We start from the raw sequence: 10246 nt of genomic DNA, 5'->3' as shown, positions 1-10246 counted from the left end.
AACTGAAAGCAATTGTTTTGCACCATTAATTTAGATGGAGCCTTGTGGCCGCCCTTTTTTTGGCATATGGAGCATATGTTTGCACTCAAGGACACTAGAAAAGGTGAAATCAACTCTTAATTTAAGTTTTCAAGCACACTATCACCTGCTTCAGCTCTACCTAATACATCCCTGCACCAAAAGGCCCAATTACATTGGACGTTTGAAAAATCTAAATTAATGTTGCATAGACACTTGGTTTCACAATATGTTAACTTTTTTGATATCCTATCGGGTAAACAAAGCTTGAAATTGCCAAAAAAAAGGTGGCCACAAGGCTCCATCTAAAGTAATGATGCAAAACCAATTGCTTTCAATTAATTTATGTTTTTTAAGTATCCTAGGAGGTAGAGAAGCCTACCAGTGCCAAAAAAAGGGTGGCCACAAGGCCAATTGGCCATCCAAAACTGATGGATGGGCCATTTGTGCGCCCTTGTGGCCACCCTTTTTTTGGCACCTGGTAGGCTTCTCTACCCCCCATGATACTTAAAAAACATAAATTATCTGAAAAAAATTGGTTTTGCATCATTGCTTTAGAGAAATCACTTCTTTTCACTACTTAATACATCCCTGCACCAAAAGGCCCAATTACATTGGACATTTGAAAAACCTAATTTAATGTTGCATAGACACCTGGTTTCACAATATGTTAAATTTTTTGATATCCTATGGGGTAAACAAAGCTTGAAATTGCAAAAAAAAGGGTGGCCACAAGGGCCACACATGGATAATAGACACGGTAGACACAACTATTGATCATATTGTCATTGGAAAGTCATCTCATTACAAAGATAAGGGTGTGCAATACAAAAACAGGGGTAACTTCGGCTAATGCTCGAAGTCTCGTTGCAATTGACGTGCAAGCTGGATATCTTTTGGCTTCGCTTTGCATGAATAGTGCATAGGTTGGTATCTTCCAACATCGGAATGATGTGGACCTCTGCAACTTCTTGAATAGCCTCTAGTGCTATTGCTTGCATTCTATATTGATTCCCATAGCTTTGAAGCACCTCATTCACTGTGCGAGCAAAGGGGGCGCATTGAATTAAAAGCTCTGTAGTCTTCTGGTAGTGGCGGATTTCTGTGAATGCCCTTGCTATTTTTCGGTGCCACTGCGGTTGTCTTGGAGGCACTTGCACATTTGCTGGCTGGCGGCGTTTAGGCTTCTTGAAAAACTTTGACTTGCACCTGTTTGCATGCTTAGGGGTTGGATCTGCAGCCTCTTCTGATTCATCCTCTTCCGTTGGCTCTCGATCTTGTGCTGTGGGAAGAGCTCCCTGGCCTCGAGGCAGTGTCTTCCCCCCAATGGACACCCGGTGTGTGTGCGGTATATTAGCTCGCTGCCATGGTGGCTCTGTCTCTGATTCAGTGTCTGTATGGACCACCCGAGTCCTAGATGGTCCTGCTTGTGATTGGTGTTGCGGCGGCTCCTCCCTATTGGACTCCGTTGTTTGTTGGGCCTCTTCTTCTCTCCAGTGTTGGGCACGTTGCTTCATTGTTTTTCTAGGTGTTTGTTCTTGTGGACGTGAAGATTCTATAGCCCTCGATGACTCTGGTGCCCTACTACCATACCCACTGCCAAAAGAGTTCCTGGAACGGCCAGGTGTTCATGGCCGTTTTCTTGTGCCTTTAAGCCATGCCGGCTTCTCACATCCTTGGAGGGTGTTTTTATTGACAAGCAGATGCTCTTTCGCGGTTTATTTGGTGCGCGCCATTTGGTATGGTAAGAGCTCACCTGTTCTTAAGAGATGAGTGGTTTATGAGAGCATGCAATATTTATAAGGGCCCATTTAAAAAGGGCCCTGTCACACTAATTTTGAAAAAAAAACTCTTATACTTTAAATGAACATGTCGTTAAGAGTTGGACCCTGCATTCACGTGTAGTGACTCGCGCAGAATCCACTTTGACACTTGTCGCACTCTGCATCTCCGCCATGCAGCATGCTTGGCGAGACCTTGCGACATTTGCCACTTGTTGTTATGCTCTTGACGACTCCATTTCCGCACTTCAATAGCAATCTTGGATTGTCGTGCACGTTCCATTGTGAGCTTACGAGCAAATGTTGTGCGAAAAAACCAGTTGAACATCTCCTCCAAATAATTGGATTGCACCATTCCACCACCATGTTCAGTATTTTTGAAGTACACTCCCCTTGATCGATAATGGGACTTCTCCATGCCTTGAGTGCTAAAATTTTCAAGCGATCCATACTTGTGCATAAAAAATGCACCATGCGCAAACAAGATATGTTGTTTACATGAGTAAACGATCCACATTATTTAATAAAAACAATCCATTGTAATAAATTCACCACGTAACATGGCTTACCATGTAATGTGTGATGTTATTTTCAACCCAAGAAAGGGTGAAGACCTTGGTAAAATCCGCCAACACTTCTTGAAATGATTGGCGTTGTTCTTCTGTTGTGCTGTTAAGGCCCATAAGCTTTACCATTTTATCAAAATGTGCCCAAACTTTCTTGTGCTTGTTTGCAAGCTCTCCATTTGAATCATTGTCAATAGTAGCTTTGCATAACTCCTTCCAAAGCTCCCAAAGGTTACCTGACTACTGGTTGGAGCTGTTTTGAACAGCATATCGACTTGGCTTTCCTTTGGAAACTTTCTTCAAAAAGTGTCTAGCTTTTTGTCCACTCTTTGACACTTGTTGAGAAATTTCATGGGCCTCCCCTGTGTTCTTTGCAGCAACGATGATAGACACATTTCCACCGTGACAGCCAATGGAATTCAAGAGTACCTCCACTCTTTCGACCACTTCCTGGGACTTTTCCAATGGTTTCATTGTGAAAGAATAGTCAATGTGGAGCTTCAATATCCTATCAAAATGCGCATGAATGCGTGTAATGTACAAAAGTATACATTCAATAGAGGAAATGGAAAGATTGGATTCCAAGCATGGTCCTTTTGATCACGGTCAGGGGCATTGAGCATGGGACATCTCAGAATAGACGCTTTCCATTCTCTACCTTCATCTCCGACATCACGACAATCTAACCCTTGTTCTCCATGCCCTTGCCATAGCATGGAACCGACCTTTGCAGTGCTCTTATGTGATTTTTGTCCATTAGGTTTGTACCCTCGAGGCAAAATGGACAAGGCATGAGAGAAGAAGCCCTTTGTTTGCAGCCAAGCAAATACTTTATGGTCTTCAAGTCCCCACCTAAGTGCCACTCCACATCATAGCTACCAAAACCCTCAACCTCCAACTTCTGACCTGCAATTTGGGAGTGTATTTGGAGTTCTCTAAAAAATCCATGAAAGTATTCTATTATTCTCTTTGGACACCTCAATAGCACCCAACCACCAAATGTCTTTCTCTTATTGCATGCTAAAAGACGGGGTGGGAGATGGCTCGACTGAATCCCTTCGCTTGGTTTGCAAAAGGGCCTCGTTCATTAGAGTGACACTTAGCCTCTCTAACCTTCGACCTTTCACTATTTGACACTCATCGAGTTTCAGCACAAAAACAACCTTTGTGTCAAGCACTACAAAATAAATAGTGCCAAGACCTTAAACTTCAAAGTCTATAATAAAAACAAAACCAAAAGAAAAAAGTATAGTGTGTCACCTTCTTCAGGTAACTCGTAAAATCTAAGCATGCCTTGTTTAGAGTCTTATAAGATCCACAAAAATATTGTTCCACATTGTGTAAGGGAAGCCCTTCTCCGAAGATCTTATGAATTGTTTCTTACCTTTTTCCCTTGTCTTTGTTGCGCAAGAAGCATAAAGGGAAGTTAGCATTGTGTCCACAATATGTAGGTATGTCCCAATGCGGGAGAACACATCTTCGTTTGTGGACTTCTTTGTGAGGTTGACCTTGTGAAGAATGAAAAATAGGTTTTCCACAATGCCATGCTCTTTGAGGGCATCCTTTAAGAGTTGGAAAATAGCTTGATAGGCTTTGGTGCTGATTCCAGCTTCATCACAAGCTTGTTGCACGTCATCATCACTAACCACATTTCTCAATTTATGGATAAGGTCCTTGGTGACTGCGTCCTTAATGTGCTTACCTCTAAGTCATTGTAAGATAGAAATCACATCCTGAGTATTGAGACAATTAGTGAAAAGGTTGGCTCGATTATCTTGGCTTGTTCCACCGCATGCCTCCTGGATGAAGTTTCTAGTAACCAATAAAATTAAATGTTAGAAAATAGTGTGAAGTAAGAATGTATCACGCAAGTAAAGACCAAATCACCTTGTGGCTATCACTCGTCGTTTGCGTGTTCCTCTCAAATGTGCAAGAGTTTCAATGGACGAATACGTACGTTTGCGTTCCTTTGCACCAAAAGGTGTTTCTTTCAAGTATGTGATGGTCTTGGCAAGCTTCTTAATGTGGGATTCCTTTCCTTGCATTTGTTGTTGAAGAGTTTCAACCACCCTCTGCAAAGAGGCAACACTCTCTTGTAATGCCGTCGTCTTGAGCTGAAGAGATTGACATTCGTGTATCCACATATGCAAAGAAGCACGTGCGTCCATACACAACCGCTTGCAATAGCCTAACAAACCTGCTTCTCCCCTGCAAAGAAATTAAAGAAATGTCAAAAGTCTATTAAAGGATGAATGAGAGCGGCTTATAGGATTGTAAAAAATGGTCATCCACCCAAATGTTAACATTGATCTCACGAGTAGCGCGACGTTCCTGTGATGACCTTTGATCACCCTCAACAACGGTCTTCGATGCAAACACTGTGAGTAAGCGAATATGTATGCTTTTGGTGTGCGAAGTACGTGGTGGTGAAAGCAAACCATCTGTGATGTCCGTGAGCACCATGGAAGTTGTTGCGTGAGGAAGCAAAGGATGAAAAGATAAAGGGAGAGAGGTAGGGAGATAGAGGAAGATGGGAGGAGAGAAGGAGAAAGGGGGGAGAGGGAGAGATTGGGGAGGAGGAGGAAGATAGAGACAGGGAAGAGAGAGAGAGAGGAGGGAGGAGGAGAGAACAAAGTGTTTTTTACTTTTTGGGGACAAAGATTTTTGAAAAAAAAAGACTTTCTAAGTTTGTGGATTAAAAAATGGGTTAAAAAATGATTTTTGGATATGTATATATGTTGGGAGGGAGTTTTAAGTAAAAAATAATTAAAATTGAATTTTTTTTAAAAAAATCAAATTTTGACTCTTAATGACCTACGTTTTTGTTGATGTGGTCACACCTCTATGCTTCTTTCACTTTAAAAAAGCTAGAGAGAAAAAATAACCCCTTACGTCCACATCCTACATTTGTCTATAAAAAAGACTAGAAAAGCCTACTCAAAAGTACCTTCTTCAATGCCCTTGCCCCCTTAACCCCACACTACATTAACCTTAATTCCTAAAAATTAGGATTCCTTACAAGGCCCATGCAAGGTCCATATTTCTCCTAATGCTATAGGGCAAGACCAGAAGAGGTGTTTAGCAGATTCAAGTTTGCGACAACGAGGGCAGCTTCCATCCGTTATATTTTTTTTACTAGCAATTCTCCAAGAGGCATGGCCCCATTCAAAATTCTCCACAAAAAGACTTTGTGCCTAAACAAGCATTGAAGAGACCTGATAATCGCGAGTTTAGCAGTCCACCATTCAAAACCCTTGGTCATGGACCAAATTCGATTGCATCTTACATGTAGAACAACATTAGGAAGCAAAGCAAAGTAAATTTTTTTGGTAGACAATAACCACCAATTGGCTTCAGAAGCAAGTAATGACCAATCACGGAATCTATCCTCTACATTCAAATTACATGGTATAGCTGAAGATCCAACAAACACTCCCCCAACTTATTCCAAGCAATCATGAGTCCAAATCCAAGCCAGAATTACCTCCTAGCAATCAGGAAAGCAATAAAATTGCTTTCCGAATCTAACACTTGCTGGATTGACCCTACCCCCTTTTTAGAAAGGGAGAGGGCTTGCTTGCCAATAACAAGAGTAGGGGGAGTTTCAAATACATAGCTCCAGAACGGGTCCAGAACACATTTTCCAAGCCCAATGAATTACATGTATACCTCTGCCTACCTTGCCATTCAAGTTTAGACAGTATAACTTTCCAAGATGCAACAAGCAGATCAATACTATCACAACCTGACTTAACAGGAGCAGCAGTAAACAGCTTGTCCCATACAGATAGGTGCCGATGACCATGAAAGTAAACAATAGCAGTCTCCAGAATGTCCCAAATGATATCAGCCCAAAGTCGATCTCTGCAGAGCATATGTTGCAATAAAGTAGCTCTGCGAGTCTCCACATGCTTAGACAAATCAAGAACTCCCAACCCGCCTCGATTCATGGGAATCTGAATATATTGCCAAGCTAACCATGCAAAATGGGAAGAGCCCCAGAAAAATGTCAAAATACAGAATGAAACTGCTTGAGTGTTGCATGAGACCAAGACAAAAGGGGAAGATAATACATGATATAGGGATGCAAAATCGATTTCAGTATCTTTAACCTTACATGCAAGGGCCATTCATCAGAGTGCCAACAGGCAATCTTGCCGAAGACTCGAGTGAGAACCCATTTAGTAAGTTGTTTGTGAGATACATCAACCCCCAAAGGGTAACCAAGATGTCTAAAGACAACCCCCCCAGGAATTTTTTACTACTCCAAATCAAGCAGTCAAAGCTATCAGCTGAAATATTTACAAGCTGAGACTTATCCAAGTTGACGGACAAACCAGCTGCTAAAGCAAAGACAGAAACATATGACATAAATTTACCAATATTTACATTATCCGCTCGGAGAAAGGCGCAAGTGTCATCAGCAAACCCAAGAGCAACCAAATGATGTTGGGCAATAGTCAGACCATGTAATTTACCCAATTTGGCTTGCAATTCCAAAAAGCAAAATAGGGGATGTGTGGCAATGGCAAAAAGAAGAGGACTAAGTGGACAGCCCTGCCTCACAGATCTGCATATATTGACAGGGGCAGTCAGCTTACCATTGATAATGACCCTCGAAATTGCTCCATTCCCTAATAAGATTATGCAAGATGCCATTCAAGGGCCAAATCCAAGCTTCAGCATAACCAACACAATAAAGTCCCACTACACAGAGTCAAAAGCCTCGCAAAATCCAACTGAAGTAAACAAGCTTTTGTTTTTTTTTCTAGCTACCTCCATGCCAAGCATCACTGTAAGAGTGTTATCGTAAATAGAAGATCTGCTCCTTGGGCACCAAAGTCTTACTACCAGGATAGGAGGGGATAAGGTCTAGGGAGTTGGGCACATTATTAGGACAATTTACAGAGAAATGCCCCACATTGCCACAATGAAAACAAGACACGGCAAAAGTACCCCAGTTAAGATAAATCACCAGCTTTCCAACGTGCATCAAGTCAATTTCCATAGTGGAAGGGAACTTTTTATTTGTTCGCCAAAGCACACAAACTCTATTTCTATTGGGACAGTGTAAAGTAGGGCAAAAAAGAACTTTCCCTAAAGACGACCCCAATTCACCAATGCATGGCCTTAAAAAGGATGGCAGATCAACGAGCTCAACCCATATTAGACACTTTGTGAGAAGCTCCTCCTTAATAAGCTTAATTGGCTGCCAAGGAATAATATGAACAACCTGACCACAGAGAATGATAGTCGAAGCCGAAAGCAAAGCATTTTTATCCTCTGGCTTAAAGAACAGTAGCTCGAATAACCCCGCACCTGATTAAAAAATCTTATCAACTGCTGGATGCTGAAAACCCCCATCAAGATTCCTTGCAATATCTTGTATAGCCGGGAGTTTGCCTGTAAAAAAGAGGACCAATCCTCTCTCTTGAAAGATGGATAGTTGCGGCCAAACAGTCTCAGGAGACAAGGTAACTCGATGTTCACCAGTGATTTGAGGATCAGGGGTGAGGGCATCCTTAAGCAAAGAGCCCATCAACTCGGAATTGGACTGTGCAGAGGAATCACCTAAAACTACGTGCGAAGCAGCAGCTTGAGGGTCTAATTGAAAAGCAGCAGGTAATGCCATACCTTTAAAAAGAAAAAAAACCTGTATGTACAGCAGCACGTGAGCAGAGCTAATCGTAAGGAACGCACGCGACGAGCAGTAGTAATCACAACCAGTCGTTCCTCTCTCCTCCTCCTGTCTCTCTCTCCACACACACACACACACACACACAGACAATGTGCTTCAAAAAGACAATGTGCTTCAAAAAATATCGAATTCTATCATTAAATATCTGATCTGATCTCTAGAGCAACGTAGACAGCTGTATTCCTGCAAAAAATAAAAATAAAAAATGTTGAAGGCACCGTTTCAAAGGGTAGTCAATAGGGCGGCAGATAGGAACGCAAAGAGGAGGGCGGTGGCGGGGGAGAGGCGAGGAGCAACGTTGGGAGGCGAGCTTGCAGGAGGAGTCGGAGGGCCGGAGGCTGACGGTGGCGTTGCCACGCTGGTAGGACCGGGAACCGGTGCGCTAATGGGGGTAGGGGCAGAGCTGGGCGCCGGCGTGGGTACGCTAGCAGGGCTAGGGGTAGGTGTAGATGCAGGTGCTCCCACGCTCGGGACAGGTGTGGGCGGAGGGGCAGGAGGTGAAGGTGAAAGAGAGGGAGCGGACGGGGGTGAGGTGGGTGGAAGGGCAGGAGGTGAAGGTGAAGGTGAAGGAGGGGGCGTGCCCACGCTGGTGGATGCTGGCGCAGTTGCAGAGGCCCCTACAGTCACCGCCAGCTTCATTCCTCCCGTGCAGTGGCTGGGAAAGGAGCACAAGTAGTAGAAGGTGCCTGCCGAGCTTAAGGTGATATTGGTGTTGCCCTCCGAGTGAGTAGAGATGTCACTGGCAGCTGAGCACGCATCGTAGCCGGCCTTGTCCACTTCCACCACATCATGCGCTCCTGAGGCATACGGGAAAACTGCACAAGGAGCCAATCAGATGACGTTAGCCAGCTTCATTGATCGCAGTACAGCCTGCACACGCGGATCAATATAATCTATGTGTGTACTAGGTCTGACAACTCACACAGAACATCTCCTGCGGCAAAAGTCTGAGAGGCTGCCCAAGCACTGTAATCCACGCCGACGTCCCACCCTTCAGATCCGCCAACAGTCAACGTCGCGGCGGAGGCTAGCAAGGCACAGCACTGGACAGTCATGCAGAACGCCAGCAACAACCTCTGCTGCACGGATACAATTCGACCGCCGCCTGCACTGCCTCTTCCCTGCTGATCGCCCATCTCTCTCTCTCTCTCTCTCTCTCTCTCTCAAGCCAGCAAAAAGAGATCCTACAGAAGCAGCCACTGTCCTGATTCCTGAATGCTGACCCCTCACCGGCTGCTCATGTAGTATTCCACCACCATGCGCTTTCCCTTGCTCACCTGGACCCCCTTGACGTTGTTTGGACATCAGCCTACATGCCACGTTCACGGTCGCCTACGGGCTGGACCGTGGACGGTCGCTTTCCAACTCGTGACTTTGAGCGCGTAAGGTAGAATTTTCTGAGCTTGGCTACCAGTCACCACTAGAGATGTGAGTGCCACCAACATACATACACATGTAAAGCCTATCGATCACAAATTTCAATGCAAGAATACAACATTTTCAATGAAGTACCTTTCATAATCCTTGTAATTTCACTTTGAAATCCTTTAGTGTATTTTGAAAGGACAAAAAGTGAAAATTCCTGGTTAGTTTTGAGGGTTGCCTTGAAGGAAACCAGCTAAATTTTGAGGATTTTAGTGTAAAAATCTATGAAAACCGATAAAATTTCTCTAAAAACCGGTTTTCAAAGCTTTTCTTTTTTCCATTGGTTACTAAAAAAGTTTCTGGTGAACACTCGGCGCAATGTTGCATGTGCATTTTTCTCGTACGTATGGTAGCCCCACATCAAACACTTGTGAGACGTCCTTGGTATTCCATACAAGTTATAGCATTCCCATGGATACCTCCTTCAAGGTTGTGCTTAGCATGTTCCTTGACTCCTCGTCATTGGTATACTATATCTTTTAATGTTCTTCTCAATCCTCCTTTGAACCTCTCCTCAAGAAGGTGAGAGTTTAGAGTGGCCTGCATAATGGTGGGAGTGGACGGTTTGATTTAGATTGTAATATAAGTGGACCACTGATCATGCCAATATATAGACGTAGTTAGTTCCAAACCTCTTTGGTATGATAGTGTTTGTGACCCAAATGTGATCAAGTGTTGATCCATAAACAGTGGTTTGTTGCGAGATAAGTTGTTTCAATTGGTAGGACGATAAGATATTCCATAGTTGTATATAATCA

At 43.5% G+C, this 10246-nt stretch overlaps 2 protein-coding genes across 3 annotated transcripts; both read right to left on the bottom strand.

Annotated features, from left to right (window-relative positions):
• Positions 1-779: 779 nt before the first annotated feature.
• On the bottom strand, positions 780-8025 carry LOC147453375 (uncharacterized). 2 transcript variants are annotated; one of them, XM_086515571.1, is made up of 3 exons: positions 7685-8025; positions 4253-4573; positions 780-4177 (listed from the first exon to the last, which is right to left on the bottom strand). In XM_086515571.1, the coding sequence occupies exon 1, from the start codon at positions 7995-7997 to the stop codon at positions 7689-7691; it is 309 nt and encodes a 102-aa protein (XP_086371697.1). In that variant the 5' UTR covers positions 7998-8025; the 3' UTR covers positions 780-4177; positions 4253-4573; positions 7685-7688. The 2 variants fall into 2 exon arrangements, with proteins under 2 accessions (XP_086371697.1, XP_086371696.1); XM_086515570.1 differs by lacking the exon at positions 7685-8025 and having other exon boundaries at positions 4253-6370.
• Positions 8026-8173: 148 nt separating this feature from the next.
• Positions 8174-9259, bottom strand: LOC147453374 (uncharacterized). The gene is made up of 2 exons (XM_086515569.1): positions 8986-9259; positions 8174-8878 (listed from the first exon to the last, which is right to left on the bottom strand). Exons 1-2 carry the CDS (start codon positions 9197-9199, stop codon positions 8286-8288), a joined length of 807 nt encoding a protein of 268 aa, XP_086371695.1. The 5' UTR covers positions 9200-9259; the 3' UTR covers positions 8174-8285.
• Between the last annotated feature and the right edge of the window lie 987 nt (positions 9260-10246).

Source organism: Adiantum capillus-veneris, chromosome 7 (genome assembly GCF_014529385.1).
Source record: "Adiantum capillus-veneris isolate H3 chromosome 7, ASM1452938v2, whole genome shotgun sequence".
NCBI lineage: Eukaryota > Viridiplantae > Streptophyta > Polypodiopsida > Polypodiales > Pteridaceae > Adiantum > Adiantum capillus-veneris.
Note: the sequence above shows the minus strand (reverse complement) of the source record. Positions and strands in the feature narration are given on the sequence as shown.

Coding starts and splice junctions, on each gene's coding strand:
- LOC147453375 (XM_086515570.1), bottom strand. CDS start 4,533: ATGGACGCACGTGCTTCTTTGCATATGTGGATACACGAATGTCAATCT. Junction 4,178..4,252: donor CGACGAGTGATAGCCACAAG/GTGATTTGGTCT, acceptor ATTGGTTACTAG/AAACTTCATCCAGGAGGCAT.
- LOC147453374 (XM_086515569.1), bottom strand. CDS start 9,199: ATGGGCGATCAGCAGGGAAGAGGCAGTGCAGGCGGCGGTCGAATTGTA. Junction 8,879..8,985: donor TGCCGCAGGAGATGTTCTGT/GTGAGTTGTCAG, acceptor CTCCTTGTGCAG/TTTTCCCGTATGCCTCAGGA.